Source organism: Heterodontus francisci, chromosome 36 (genome assembly GCF_036365525.1).
Source record: "Heterodontus francisci isolate sHetFra1 chromosome 36, sHetFra1.hap1, whole genome shotgun sequence".
NCBI classification, from domain to species: Eukaryota; Metazoa; Chordata; class Chondrichthyes; order Heterodontiformes; family Heterodontidae; genus Heterodontus; species Heterodontus francisci.
This window is the reverse complement of record NC_090406.1, coordinates 19,177,259-19,192,846: the sequence shown is the minus strand read 5'-3', so window position 1 is coordinate 19,192,846 and position 15,588 is coordinate 19,177,259. Positions and strand designations below refer to the sequence as shown.

The 15,588-nt window shown below is 40.7% G+C and overlaps 1 protein-coding gene across 4 annotated transcripts in view; it reads left to right on the top strand.

Moving 5' to 3' along the window:
• Positions 1 to 15,588, top strand: part of stk11 (serine/threonine kinase 11) — a 137,224-nt gene that overhangs the window by 52,416 nt on the left and 69,220 nt on the right. For all 4 annotated transcript variants that reach the window (XM_068016257.1, XM_068016256.1, XM_068016259.1 and 1 more), the window contains exon 7: positions 9,398 to 9,455. In XM_068016257.1, coding sequence (XP_067872358.1) covers positions 9,398 to 9,455 — 58 coding nt within the window. The remainder of the gene's footprint in view (positions 1 to 9,397; positions 9,456 to 15,588) is intronic.

Sequence of the window (15,588 nt, the reverse complement as noted above, 5' to 3'; positions counted from 1 at the left end):
CTGGGGTATCTCCTCCCTTTGGATAACACACCTATTCTGTGGTGTATCTATTCTAGCATGCTGTTGGATGTGAGCTGAGTCTGTCGCGCAGGTGTTGTCTTTACCACTGATTAATATGTTGGTAGGAGCTTTAGAGGAGGGAACAGAAAACATTATAATTTCTTTTGAAGGGGATCTGTTGTATTCCATCACTTAATCCCTGTTGTTTTTTTGGAATGTTCTGTAATGTGCTCACAATGATGAAATGAGAAAGCTGTATCTTCAGAGTGAAGTTTTTGACATGAGTAGTTCAAAAGTCTGAAACATTGGGTTGTGATTAATAACTGTCCATAAATGAAGTTTTTTTTAAAATTTCATCAGCAAATGGTAAGAAACACAGCATCAAATGCCATCTTTGTCCATATCTTTTGTGCTATCCAAATTAAGCTTATATTGGAATTTTGTCATTCTACGTCAGTGGCGTTACTTTAACTCGCATGGTGATCTGTATATGATTGTACTACTGATGCCATAGATGGTGGTAGCTGAGTCCTAATTGACAGGGAAAACTTGTACGAAAGATTTGCCAGATCACCACTCTTTCTTTATACTGCTGGGCCTCAACTGCCTGAACAAATGTATTTTTGTGGACAGTGGGAATAAGAGAAAATAGATAAGTGTATAAAAACATACTGTTTAAGGCAAGTTATAAAATAAGTTATATTAGAAATAAAGTAAAATGGGAATAACTTGAGGGGAAAGAGATGTCGCCGGAAGTAATGTGTTCACATTTTAAACAAAAACTTAAAAGATTGTAGAGAATGCAACTAATGAGAAGTTTTATTATAGTAAATTGTTTCAACATGTTATTTGGACTGACAGCTTCAAATATGACTGGGCCTGAAAATTTCCAATGGGACTGGTCAATTTAAGCAAGGGTTAAGTTTTAGTTAAAGCACATATTTTATGTCTAAAAAGGTTGACAGCTGTACCCTAAAGATACAGTAGGTGGCATGCTGCATAGATCAGAAGTCTACAAATACTGTACAAAATGCCTAAAATATCAGTTTGCTTTTATACAAAGTACTATTCCGTGTTTACATTTTGCTTGATTAATTCGAGCAAAAGATAGCCGTCTACAGTTAAACTTTATAAAATGCTCCTGATCAACTGACCAAAGCCAGGGGGTGGGGGGAGAATGCCATCAATAACTTCCCCCTTTTTAATATAAATATATGCAAATGCATAATCACGTGTGTGTGTGTGTGTGTGTGTATAATATATATATAGATTTGTAAGACCATTTATGAGGCCATTTTTGTGAATCAGTGGATCATAATTTAATAATGAATCTCCAATGGCACCCTCCACAGGAAATCAGAAAATTCATTTTCTTATTTGTCTTTGTCATGTTTGTGTTGGTGTTTCTCTCCGGCTTCTCTTCTGGCCATCTGTGTTTCTCTTTTTGCGTTGCGTGCTCTCTGTTTTTTGTTACTTTTTATTTCCCTTTTGATTGGGAGGTGACATGGTGGAGAAGAAAACTGGTATGGGCTGCATCACTTTCTCCTTTGGCAAGTGTGGGTAGCTTGGTCTTGTTGCCTTCAGCTCTTGAGATCCTTTCTGATGTTGTCTTGCCCCTCTTGTTCCCCCTCCACCCCAGCTATTCCACCATCCTTTTGCTGCTGTTATGCCTCCACCCTCTCCCTCACTCACCTGCCCACTCAGATTTCCTGCCCCATCTGGTCACCCCACCATCCCTTTCCCATTAACCTGATGATAAACCCTTCTCCCATGCACTAGCCTGATCACAAGCATCCACCCCCACTCTTCTGCCTCTGAAGAAACTGATCCCAAAACCCTAGTGCCTCCTCGTCCTCTCCAGCAGCCTGATCCCAACACTAAGTTAGAACACCAGTGAAGGAGGCATATGCTGGAGATGGAAGATGGCACGTTGGGTGGGTATATAAGAATGATGCATGTTATGGAGAAAGGCCCGACAGGTGGATCGTTGAACAGCCCAAAGTAAGAGTAGATCTAAGGGAAAGAGGGTGACTAAGGGTATCTGTATTTGCAGCATGTCCATTGGTGGTAAGGAATTGGGATGACCTCTATTGGCTTAATTGCTGAGGCCGTCCGGTGTGGTGGTGACGAGTAGTCCTTTGAAGCTTGCCAAAATCATCAGAAAAATTGCATTAATGTTAGAAGAAGGGTTAAGTAATGGTTAAAATATGATCTGTACATTTAAGTTGACTTAAAACTTGAGTAAAATAAGTTTAATAAATTTAAAACAGGAACTTAACTGCCTGCAATGCTACCTAGAGAAATGGAGCCTGGAGGACCTTAGCATTTGGGAGGCTTTAAAGGCAAGTAGGAGTAAGTATAGCAACAAACATCACTGCTGCAATTTAAAAGCAGGGTTGCACTGAACCTGTTGCGCAAGTGTGACAAACAAGAAGTCCACGCAAGACTTTTATACTAGTAGATTGCCAATGGCATTGTTCACATATGTAAAAGATGGAGTTCATAGGGACATTTGAGAAATCTGTTCCACAGAGCCAACCAGTGGCTAGAGGCTTTAATTAGATTAGATTAGATTAGAGATACAGCACTGAAACAGGCCCTTCGGCCCACCGAGTCTGTGCCGAACATCAACCACCCATTTATACTAATCCTACACTAATCCCATATTCCTACCAAACATCCCCACCTGTCCCTATATTTCCCTACCACCTACCTATACTAGTGACAATTTATAATGGCCAATTTACCTATCAACCTGCAAGTCTTTTGGCTTGTGGGAGGAAACCGGAGCACCCGGAGGAAACCCACACAAACACAGGGAGAACTTGCAAACTCCACACAGGCAGTACCCGGAATCGAACCCGGGTCCCTGGAGCTGTGAGGCTGCGGTGCTAACCACTGCGCCACTGTGCAAAAGTTGACATAGCAAAATTGAAGGGGAATTTTGCCAACAGTTTATAATAAATGTTCAAAATTGAAACAGGAAATAAGGTTTGTGGATCAAAGATACATGCCCTACACAAGGTTCTTTAATAATCTATATAGGTAAATTCATCCTTTGTATAACTGATTATCGGACAATTATTTGTAAAATACAGTGGAATGTCTGACTTTTAGATTTACCTACAAATTATAGGAGTGATACTCAAAATAGAAGAGCCATCATTCAAGTAAAAGTGAAATGTATAATGTATTTCAGTTTTAAATATTTGCTCTGGTATTTTTGTGTGTGTTTATTATAATGTAGCCTTCGTAAAATGCCGTGCAACAGGGCAAATTGATTATCAGCGAATAAAGGGCTTTTTTCACGAAAGAAAACACCTAAATGTATTCCTCATTCTGCACTCTGAGTATAATCAGCTTAATAAATTTTGGGGAAACCATAACAACAACTTGCATTTAGCGCCTTAACGCAGTAAAATGCCCACAGGAGCGCTATCAAACAAAATTTGGCACTGAACTACATGAGATATTGGGGCAGATGACTTGGTGAAAGAGGTAGGTTTTAAAGAGTGTCTTAAAGGAGGGAAGAGAAGTAGAGAGGCGGAAAAGGTTAGCAAGGGAATTCCAAAGCTTAGGGCCTTGGCAGCTGAAAGTGGAACACCAGTGGTGGAACAATTATAATTGGGAGATGTGCAAAAGGACGCTGAACACATCAAGAGTATCAGTGACTTTGAAGAAAGGTGGCATTGCACAAGAGGAACAGTTCCTTTTCCAACGAGCTTATCTTGAGGAATTGTGTAGGCACAGCCGATGGTTTCTTGAACATTTATTTCCTAACATGTGCTCACTGCAAACGCTCGACCATGGAATAAGCCCAATGATGTCTTCCTACTCTGAAATTGTATAAAGCCCCAGGACTTGCACTAATGAGCTAGACTATAATCCTAAAATGTGTGGATTTTGATTTCTCTAATGTTGTCCTTCCTGGGTTCCCAAGCTCCACCCTACAAAAACTTGAATTTATCCAGAATCCTGCGACCTGCATCCTGCCCACTCACCTTTCACGCCCTGTTGCTGCTGTTCATTCTGCCCTCAATTCGTTTCTTGGCACATTGAGATCCGAGTTGTTGTCTTTATCTATAAATTCCTCCATCGTGTTGCCCACCCTATTTGTAAGAACATAAGGAATAGATGCAGGAGTAGGCCATTCAGCTCTTCGCGCCCACTCTGCCATTCAGTGAGATCATGGCTGATCTTCTACTTCACCGTTTTCCTGCACTATCCCATATCCTTTGATATTTTTAATATGTAGAAATCGATTGATCTCAGTCTTGAGCATACTCAACAACTGAGCTTCCACAGCCCTCTGGGGCAGAGAATTCCAAAGATTCACCACCCTCTGAGTGAAGAAATTCCTCCTCATCTCAGTCCTAAATGACCTGCCCCTTATTCTGAGACTGTGTCCCCTGGCTCTAGACTCCCCAGTCAGGGGGAACATCCTGTATCTACCCTGTCGAGCCCTGTAAGAATTTCTTTGTTTGAATGAGATCACCTCTCATTCTTCTAAACTCCAGAGAATAAAAGCCCATCTGTTTAATCTTTCCTCAAAGGACAATCCTTTCACAATCTATTCTAGCTCCATATCCCAGTTTGCATTCCCATTTTAATTTCTGCTTTAATGTGCATCCCTCCAGTCCTCCTTCCACTCCACTCCATTCCATCATCAGTGACAGAACCTTCAGTCGTCATGTTGCAACACTCTGTGTAGCTACCTTTGCAAAACTCAGTATCTTGCCACATATCTCTCAGTTTCAATTTCTCATAAATTTCCTTACAGGCTCCTCCTGTTTGGTGTCCAGTTTCAAAAAAAATGTCTGCATCATTTTTTTGTAATCCAATTAACCACCTGATCTAATCCTATTCTCATTTTACTCTTTTTCAAGCACCTTGGAACATTTGGCACTGCTAATTGTGCTATGCAAGTGCATGTTTTGTTGGTGTGTAAGCATTTATAGATAATGAGGTGTAAATTGTGATGTACATGCTCAGTTCTGATTTGAATTTTGGGTTGTGCATGATGGCTTTCCAAGCAAGTAAGGAATCCTTTAAGGAGTATCTTTGACCTTGTCACAAATGTACAATGTTACAACAAAGTGAGCAAGCATTAAGCAATGAACAAAAATGGCAATGTGATATTTGATGTATCAACAAAATATATAGGTCTGATGTAGAAACAACAGAACGTTTTAGCAAAATGTGCTTATTGAATTTCAGCTGGCGCAGACACAATGGGCTGAATGGCCTCCTTCTGTGCCGTAACTTTTTTATGGTTCTATGAAAGTGTGTACATCCCCACAAAATAATAACTGCAACCATTTGCAGGGAAATTGGTTCTTTCACTCTGTAGATAGCATATCAGAAAGAAGCAAGCTGATTACTAATGTAGATCAGTTGTTCCAAATCTTTTTTGGTTGAAGGAGCCCTTTTCAAACGGATTAGTGTTCACAGACCCCCATCTAAATTATGATATATCATACTCGCAATATGTAAGTGCTGCATGTAGAATGTTTTTTAATCATACCTTTTAAGGAAACAGCCTCTGGCTGCTGCACATTTACCGTTCGTCACTTTAACTCACCCCTGTGTCCTAGACTCCCTGGAAGGTCTCTGCTATAAACAATTTGCGTACATGACCAGGATATTGAGTAAAATCATATGGAGGGATAATTCTAGCATAGATGGCACTTGTCGGACGCTATTGATGCTAGTCAGGCTATTGGCTTGTCTTTTCACAGAATCACAGAATAATACAGTGCAGAAGAGGCCCTTCGGCCCATCGAGTCTGCACCGATGCATTAAAACACCTGACCTGTCTACCTAATCCCATTTGCCAGCACTTGGCCCATAGCCTTGAATGTTCTGACGTGCCAAGTGCTCATCCAGGTATTTTTTAAAGGATGTGAGGCAACCTGCATCTACCACCCTCCCAGGCAGGGCATTCCAGACCGTCACCACCCTCTGGGTAAAAAAGTTCTTCCTCAAATCCCCCTTAAACCTCCTGCCCCTCACCTTAAACTTGTGACCCCTCGTAACTGACCCTTCAACTAAGGGGAACAGCTGCACCCTGTCCATGCCCCTCAATCTTGTACACCTCGATCAGGTCACCCCTCAGTCTTCTCTGCTCCAGCGAAAACAACCCAAGCCTATCCAACCTCTCTTCATAGCTTAAATGTTCCATCCCAGGCAACATCCTGGTGAATCGCCTCTGCACCCCCTCCAATGCAATCACATCCTTCCTATAATGTGGTGACCAGAATTGTACACACTACTCCAGCTGTGGCCTTACCAAAGTTCTGTACAACTCCAACATGACCTCCCTGCTTTTGTAATCTATGCCTCGATTGATAAAGGCAAGTGTTCCATATGCCTTTTTACCACCCTATTAACCTGCCCTTCTCCCTTCAGAGATCTATGGACAAACACGCCAAGGTCCCTTTGTTCCTCGGAACTTCCCAGTTTCAGGCCATTCATTGACTACTTGCGTGTCACATTACTCCTTCCAAAGTGTATCACCTCACACTTTTCAGCGTTAAATTCCGTCTGCCACTTTTCTGCCCATTTGTCCATCCCGTCTATATCTTCCTATAACCTAAGACACTCCACCTCACTGTTAACCACTCGGCCAATCTTTGTGTCATCCGCGAACGTACTGATCCTACCCCCCACATAGTCATCTATGTCGTTTATATAAATGACGAACAATAGGGGACCCAGCACAGATCCCTGTGGTACGCCACTGGACACTGGCTTCCAGTCACTAAAACAGCCGTCTGTCATCACTCTGTCTTCTACAGCTAAGCCAATTTTGAATCCACCTTATCAAGTTACCCTGTATCCCATGTGCATTTGCTTTCTTGATGAGTCTCACGTGGGACCTTGTCAAAGGCTTTGCTGATATGTATTGTGTTGTTTGTTCATTGTTCAGCTGCCTCAGTGTCACAGATTGAAATACAGTCTTGCCTTTGAGAGGTCAAAGGGTTGTAGGAGTACATAGGTCAGTTGCTCGATATACTAGTTATTTTGGTTTTGATTGAGCTGCAACAGGTGGAGAGTAGAGCATGGCTACCTGCCCCGCACCCGACGGGACTCGACGACCTGTGTCAAGGTCGGGTCGCTCTTCCAGGTGCGGCATTCTGGGTCAGGCTGGGTCGGGGGCACTCTATCACTGCCTCCGGTACGTGGCTCCAATGTTAATGTACTTTTTGGACTTGAAAAGTTATTTAGTTACAGTTATTTTAAGCTTGTGCAGATAAGCAGTAAAGTGAAAAAAGGAAGCTAGGTTAACAGATGGTCAGGTCAGGTCGGGCGCAGGAAAAAATGAAAGGACTGTGGCCGGGTCGGGCTCGGGTTGGATGTGGTTCTTTCGGGCTTGGGTCGGGTTTCATTTGCAGACCCGAGCCAGCCTTTAGTGCAGAGATAAAAACACAACTCCTTGGGTGAGATTCCTTTATAATTCAGAGAAAAATTAATTGGTACTAATCTTGTAGTTATTCCCAACTGAGAAATATTTCTGTATTGATTAAAAATCTGCTAAGAAAGGCACTCCAAAGGAACTCAACTGACCAGTTTGTATGTTTAGCCTTTTATTAGCTGCTGTGTTACAGAATCATGCAGCACAGAAGCAGGCAATTTGGTCCATGGTGCCTGTGCCAGCTCTTTGAAAGGGCTATTATTGAATTAGTCCCACTCCCCTGCTCTTTCCCCATAACCCTATTGTCTGAACTTTATGACAAGAGGCTACTACTACTTCTGTAAATTACTCTATTTACTAAATATAAATCTGTTTGGGGCTTATGAAAGTATTTTACATGAGTGATTTAATGGTCCCCTGAAGGAATAGGAATGTGCAGTGGAAATCCTCTATCAACTATAATTGAGTTTATTATTCACCCAGATTATTCCATGCAGAAGGGTTTAGTTCATAGAATGTGGGGACGTTGTTTGTTTGTTTACTTGCAAGGAAAAAAAGGCCCATAATTTCATGCAAATTGAGATCGGTGATATGATGTGAATTTTTCCGATCTCGACTTTGCGAACTTACTCTACATCAGTGATTCAGAAGCGGCACAGCCAATACCCAGATAAGTTTATAAATAGTTCCACGATTTGATGAACTATGTGGAATTACAGTGCAGAAACAGGACATTTGCTCATTTGGTGTTTATGCTTCAGAGTCGCCTCCTTCTACATTATTTCAACACACTTCATATCCTTCTGTTCCTTTCTCCCTCATGTACTTATGTAGCTTCCTCTAAAGATTTAGTTCATCCACATCACCCTGAAAGAGTTGAGGATGTTTAGTAGGTGGGACCTTTTCTACTCATTTTGTCTGTTTCCTACTAAGATTTACATGAAACTGAGGAACTTCCAGGACTTTAGCAAACGGTACTACTTTTATGATTCTAACTAAATATGTAAAAGGATTAGTTAAGCTTCAAAACAGCACGAGTTTAAGGATTGGTGATATAAAATTCATTATTTTATATCTGTCCTCCGAGAGCTCTATTTGTTATAACTATTTCGTACGCCTTTATTCTTCAATGATCTTATCTATATTAAGCAGTTTTACTTTATCAGTTATGTTCTTTCATAAAGAATGTGACCAAATGTGCAAAGGCATCACTACGTTTTGGCTTTTAATTACCCTTTTCCCTGGCCGTTTTGCAAAATATGTAGCTGATAGATTTATAACAATGGACAATGAAGGGTGTATTACAATGGCTCAGAATGGCCTTTTTATCTGGTTCAGTGGGGAAAAAGGAGTAACTATTAACAGGACCTACTATTTCAATCAATTGATCCCTTTAGTTCCACAAACAAACCTTTGCATGACTTGAAATGTTACCTCCACAAGCTGCATTTTAAATGCATTAAATAAACCATATCACATAATAAAAGTGATTAATTTACCAAGGTAATAAGATCCCTATAAATCTGAATTGGTAGCTGAAGTCATTTCCTGCAGGAAATTCCATAGAAAAATAGTAAATTGAACTGCTGATGGGTCCTTTAAATCCATAAATCAGGTACTAATCAGGGCCCACCAGTGCTATTATTTTACAGTCTAAGTGACGGTGGTGATAAAAGTAGCATTAATTCAGGAAATGCGATCGCCATTGATTATGGTGACAGAGCTAAGTTTTTCATTGTTTTTGTGCGGGTAGCAGCAGAACAATGCAGAAGTCCCAGGAAATATGGTGTAGTGCAAGTTACTTGAACCAATAATTTCCTCTTTCTTTTGTTCTGTAACACAAACTCTCAAATGTGGAAGGCACAAGTCTCCAGTAAATTCTGGGCCAGTAATTCGAGAAGTCTAAATCGTTAATTTTACTCGTCGTGTAGTATGTGACATTGTCTCTTTTTTTTTTACATTAATCTTTTATCTGCCTTGCAGGAATGCTTGAATATGATCCTGTGAAAAGATTTTCAATACAACAGATCAGACAGCACAAGTAAGTTTCTTCGCATCAGGAAAGTAGTTGAATACTAAGATGAATTAGTAAAAACTTGGTTTCTCATACCAATAACAGAGACTCTTTGATATATTTAAGAGACATCTAGAAGTTTTGGTGGAAAAGTGCCTGTGTGCATGCTTAGTGAGATCCCTGGTGGTAATTCTCTATTCTAAAAATTATTTTCTCACCTCTTTACTCAACAATACCCTTCATGAAGACAGTGATTCCATGCTGAGCTATCGTTTCACAGAAGGAGACCATTTGGCCTATTGAGCTACTTCTGTTCTAGTAAACTGGAGGTTAATTGTTCTAATCACAATTCCCTACCCTTTCCCCATTGGTTAATTTTTGACACTTTTCTGTCCTTACTCTTGTGGCTGAGTCTTGGCTCCATATGATCTTGACTTTATCCTCATTGGCTCTGATACCTAAGTTTTTGTAGTGTGTCTGTGATGATAAACTTAATTGTATGTTTACTATTTTGGTTCCTAAATAGTGATGGTTTCAAACAACCAACAAGTAGAACATGAGCAAACCATAAGTGTTTTTTTAAAGTTTAAGAGCAAAATCTGAATACTATATCCTGTACAAATTTTGTTTTCAGTAACTGTCAGTATGCTTTAGCTCAGAGTCTTTTGGGTATCATACATCAAGAACCTAATGTTTTTCCTCTCGTTTCCCCCAAGAATTTTTTTAATTTGTTTTTATTAATATAAGTTTTGATATTTTAAAAATTATGGCTGAAAATGCTATTTCAGTGGATTTTTTGTAGTTTTTTTTCTAATTGCAGATTAAAACACAAGTCCTTTCTGAGCTAATGTTATTAACAAGCTAAAATTAGCAACAACCCCTCAAAAGGAAAAGTTACAACATTTTAAGCACCAGGCGCTCTCGGCTAAGAAATATGAACTTCTGTTATGCGAATCCTAGGCTATTGCCCTTTTAGAATAAAAGGTATTTTTGTTATCTCCTGTGGATTTAAGAAGGTTTTCCCACTGCGTTGCATATCAGTTAATTGGGTTTCAGGAGCAACAATTAGTTGCTGGAGAGGGCTTGGATGAAATGAAAACTGGCTGACAGTGACTGAATTATAAATGAGATGATAGAAGCTATTCACTTAATTTGTTGAGCAATTTCACAGCCAACCTTGTTTAGCAGGTGGCACATCTGAGTAGGGGGTTGCTTGCACTGCGCTGTCAACAGTGCTGCTCGGTGAGATGGCCCGAATAACCTTTAGAATTTTTGCTGGAATGAGTGCTGTATTTTGACGCACACCTCCACATCGTGTGGGTGGTTTTTCAAAAAGGCTTATAGGAAGCATGGATTTTAAAGCAACAGGAATTATTGTCAATTTGCTTTAGTTGTGTTTCTAACAGGGTAATTTATTGGAATTTGAACATCAGGATTAAACTGAATGAGAAAAATAGAACAAGAAAAGGCAATTCAGAGGAACGGAAAGAAAAACGAAAAACACTTAGCTTCCAGTTTTCCCACTAATTACTAATATGGGAAGTTAGGAATAGGAGTTGCCCATTCACCCCCTCAGGTTTGTTCCTCCATTCTGTTGGATCATGCTGAATCTGTACCTAAATCTGCTTTTGCTCCATATCCCTTGATACCTTTTACTTAACAATCTGTCAACCTGAGTGCTGAAAATTTCAATTGACTCACAATCACAATGTTTTGTGAGTGTTCCAGATTTCCACTATCCTTCGTAAAATGCTTCGTAATTTCATTTCTCACTGGCCTGGCTATAATTTTAAGATTAATCACCCTTGTCTCCATGTCTCCGCTTTAAAGACGTCTGCAAACGCAACATGAAGTCCTGTGATGTTGATCACAAGTCGTGGGAGTCAGTTGCCAGCGATCGCCAGAGCTGGCGGGCAGCCATAAAGGCAGGGCTAAAGTGTGGCGAGTCGAAGAGACTTAGCAGTTTGGCAGGAAAAAAGACAGAAGCTCAAGGGGAGAGCCAACTGCGAAACAGCCCTGACAACCAATTTTATCTGCAGCGCCTGTGGAAGAGTCTGTCACTCTAGTATTGGCCTTTATAGCCATTCCAGGCGCTGCTCCACAAACCACTGACCACCTGCAGGCGCTTACCCATTGTCTCCCGAGACAAGGAGGCCAAAGAAGAATCACCCTTGATCTGGATTTCCTCCAAAAGAAGAAATAGTTTCTCTGTATCTAACATATCAAATCCCTTTCTTTTAAACACTCCAGTGATATCATCCCTCAACTGTTGAAACTCAATAACATCCAGTCTTTAACAATCTGTTATGTACCTGCAGTGCTGTAACCTACAGGGCTACGGACCAAGAGCTGGAAAGTGGCATTCGGCTGGATTGCTCTTTCTCGATTGACGCTGACACGATGAGACACATGACCTAATTTAACCCTTTAAGTACTGGTATCATTCAGGTGCATCTGTACTGTGCTCCCTCTAAGACCAGTGTATATTTCCTGAGGTGAGGTGCCCAAAATTGAATACAATACTCCAGATGGTGTGTAACCAAGGTTCTGTAAAAGCTGAAATATCATTTGCTCACTTCTGAGTTCCAAATCCTTTGAGGTAAAGGCCAGCATTCCATTAAGCTTTTTGTACCTGTGCAATGGCTTTTAGTGATTTAAGTACGTGGACACTTCTGCTCTTTCGCAGTCTCTCCCCAGTAAGAAAATATTCCAGTTTGTCTTCCTTGGATCCAAAGTGGATGAGCTTGCACCTCCCCACCTTGAACTTCATCTGCCAGTTTTGTCCATTTACTGCTACTTCTCAACTACACAATTTAATGGACCTTCAAGCTTTGTCATCTGAAAAGCTAGATATAGAACTCCCTGTTAATGAACTGGGTGAAGTAATGGTAGTATAGCTGTAGGTTTAAAACCTTGTTCTTTAAATGAGAATTAATGTAGTTACATTTTTCATAAAGCTGTTTTGTAATATGTTGTTTTTGCTGTTTGATCCTGGTCCACATGCCTTTTTCTGCCCAGTAATTTTCCCAGCTCACTCCTGGGTTCATTGGGGTAGAATTCGCTTGCATATATTCCTTCCTTCCTTAGGATTGCTGTGTCTTCAATTGATGCCTCCCTTGGAATTCAGGTCTGCCATTTCATTGTGCAGTACATACAAATGGGCTAATGAGGCACTGAAAGATGCTTCTAATTTCAAGAACTGTAATTTTTAGACAAATAAAATAGCACTGGTCAATTTTGAGATGAAACTAGTTAACATGATTAGCTTTTTGTTTTAGTAATTTTTCTAATATTGGAAGATATATAAATATAGCTGCATGATCGGGATGTAACCTTTAAAAATTTATATTGAAGATATGTGCATCTAATCTCAAGTTATTCTTTATAGAAATACCTATTTCTATTTATTGATAGAGTAAACAAAATAAAGTCCTATATATGTGCGCACCTCACGCAAGTGATGCACTTATCTACTGAGACTTCATCTATATTTCCATATTATTACTTTTGAGTCTGCTTAATTCCCACCTCCAAGTAGTTCTGTGCTGCATATTGCCTCCTGCCTGAAGCAACCTGAAATTCGGCCTTGCGCCTCTTCTCATTCATCTAATCTACATTTTCGGCCCTTTTCTCATCTTGGTGCTGCTGTTACGTCTGTTTTCTCCTGCTATGTGCCACACATCATCCTTTACTGCTGCCATCTCGATGTTCATGTTAAAGCAAAGCCTCATTCCTGCTGTGTCCAGGAATCTATTGTCAAGAAAAAAACAATATGCCAAATAAGGAATATTAATTCATTGGTTGGAAACTTGCATTAAACTTATAATGGAAAAAATCCTGTAGTTAACTTTAAAACAAAAACTGGTAGCTAAGATGGCCACTGCAATTTGCATCTGAAACACCTTTTCACAGTCCAAGGCCTCCAACCGGAGAGACAGATCTGAGGAGCATGGACCCAAGGATGATGGCTTGCTCTAAGTGATTGTATTATGTAAGATTGCTTCATTAGCACAGCATTCAAAGCAATCCTAACACCTTGGTTTTGAAAGAGCAAACCCCTCCAAATGTAAATATTGGCATCCTGGGACCTGGAAGCCAATTCCAAACTTTGAATATCATTCTCTGGAACCTTCTAATACCCTGAGGCAGCCATGTGACTGTCTGTCCATCTCTGTGAAAGCTGGGAGTTGCCTTGAACAAAGACTCAAGCTGGTAACTCAGACTGTGCAGCAGCAGAAAGGCTGTGTGCCTCCCACCCTCCCCCCATCCCTCCAGATAACACCACAAGTTTGAAAACCGTCTATGACTATGGGCCCTCCAAGCCTACAGATTGCTACAGACAGCAACCAGGGGAAGGGAGACACCTACAAGTCTGCCTCCAAGAAAGCCCTGAGCCAAGCATGTCAGCCACAAAGTGCACTTTGACCAGCCAAAGACTTCAGGAATACAACTTCATCCAGAAGTCCACCGAATCATCCAATCTCACAGACTGTGTATTTAATTTCCATTTATTCTGGACTCTAATCCAACTACAAAATCTACTTTTCACTCTAATCTATTGGTGTGTGAGATTCTTGTGTGAATGTGTTCCCGAATGTGTAGCGTATTTTTTTTTTAGATCGGGTTTGGATTGTTAAGTCTAATAAACTCACCTGTTTCTTGTTTAAACTCAAGAAAACCTGTCAGATTGGTTCTTTCATGATCACATTAAAGGTAAAAGGTAGGTTCACTCACTGAGGTGGTAAGCACAACCACTGTTTAAAAAGGAATAAACCCTGTAGCAGCCAAATAAGAGGAAGGGCAAGAGGGGAGCCTGTGACCCCCTCCTCACCTGGCTATAACACTGTTTAAAGTTGTTCAGGCATTTTTAAAAGCTTTTATATGCTGCTTTTGAAGGTGGTTCCTGGACACAAGGAGCATGTGGTTTTTCCTAATGTGGGAGTGGGATTTCCTAAAGAGCTTTCCCACCCTAAGCTGGAAAATCTCCACTTCCCTATTTAAATAATAGAGACTGAGTTTGGGAAGTGCTTTGCTTTTTAAAAATTTTATGGGAGAGAAAGGGAAACCATATCCCTTCATTGTCTCCCAAGCACTAGTTCCTTTCTCTTAACTGCCCTGTTTTCTCCCTCTTTCCTCATTTTTCTCCTGTTAACTCTCGCTGGTCCCACCTGTCTGCTTCGCATATCCATTACCTACCTTGTTGCTCACTACTGTTACTTTCTTTGTACCTTCCTTATGTCCCACATTGAACACGCATTATTTTTTCTCCATTGTCAACGAACCATTGACAGATTTATGAGCAAAATTATAGCTCCTGGAATAAAAGGGACGGTAGCAACATGGATACGAAACAGGCTGAGTGACAGGAAGCAGCGAGTAATGGTTAATGGATGTTTTGGGCTGGAGGAAGATTTGTATTGGAGTTCCGCAGGGGTCAGTGTTGGGACCCTTGCTCTTCCTGATGTATCTTAATGACCTAGACCTTGGTGTACAGGGCACAATTTCAAAATTCACGGATGATGTGAAACTTGAAACAATTGTGAACTGTGAGGAGGATAGTGTAGAACTTTAAAGGGACATAGACAAGTTGGTGGAATGGGCGGCAGGTGTCAGATGTCGTTCAGTGCTGAGAAATGTGAGGTGATTCATTTTGCTAGGAAGAACATGGAGCGATAATATATAGGGTACAACTCTAAAGGGGGTGCAAGAGCAGAGGGCCCTGGGTGTCTATGTGCATAAGTCACTGAAGCTGGCAGGACAGGTTGAGAGTGGTTAATAAACCATACAGTATTCTGGGATTTATTAATGGGTCATCGAGTACAAGTGCAAGGAGGTTATGGTGAACTTATATAAGACACTATTTCAGCCTCAACTGGAGTATTGCTTCCAGTTCTGGGCGCGGCACTTTAGGGAAGAAGTGAAGGCATTGGAGAGAGTACAAAAAAGATTCATGAGAATGGTTCCAGGGCTGAGGAACTACAGTTATGAAGACAGATTGGAGAAGTTGGGACTGTTTTCCTTGTAGAAGAGAAGGCTGAGAGGAGATTTGACAGAAGTATTCAGATCATGAAGGGTCCAGACAGAGTGGATAGGGACAAACTGTTCCTACTCATGAAAGGAATGAGAGGGCAGAGATTTAAAGTGATTGGCAAAAGTGACA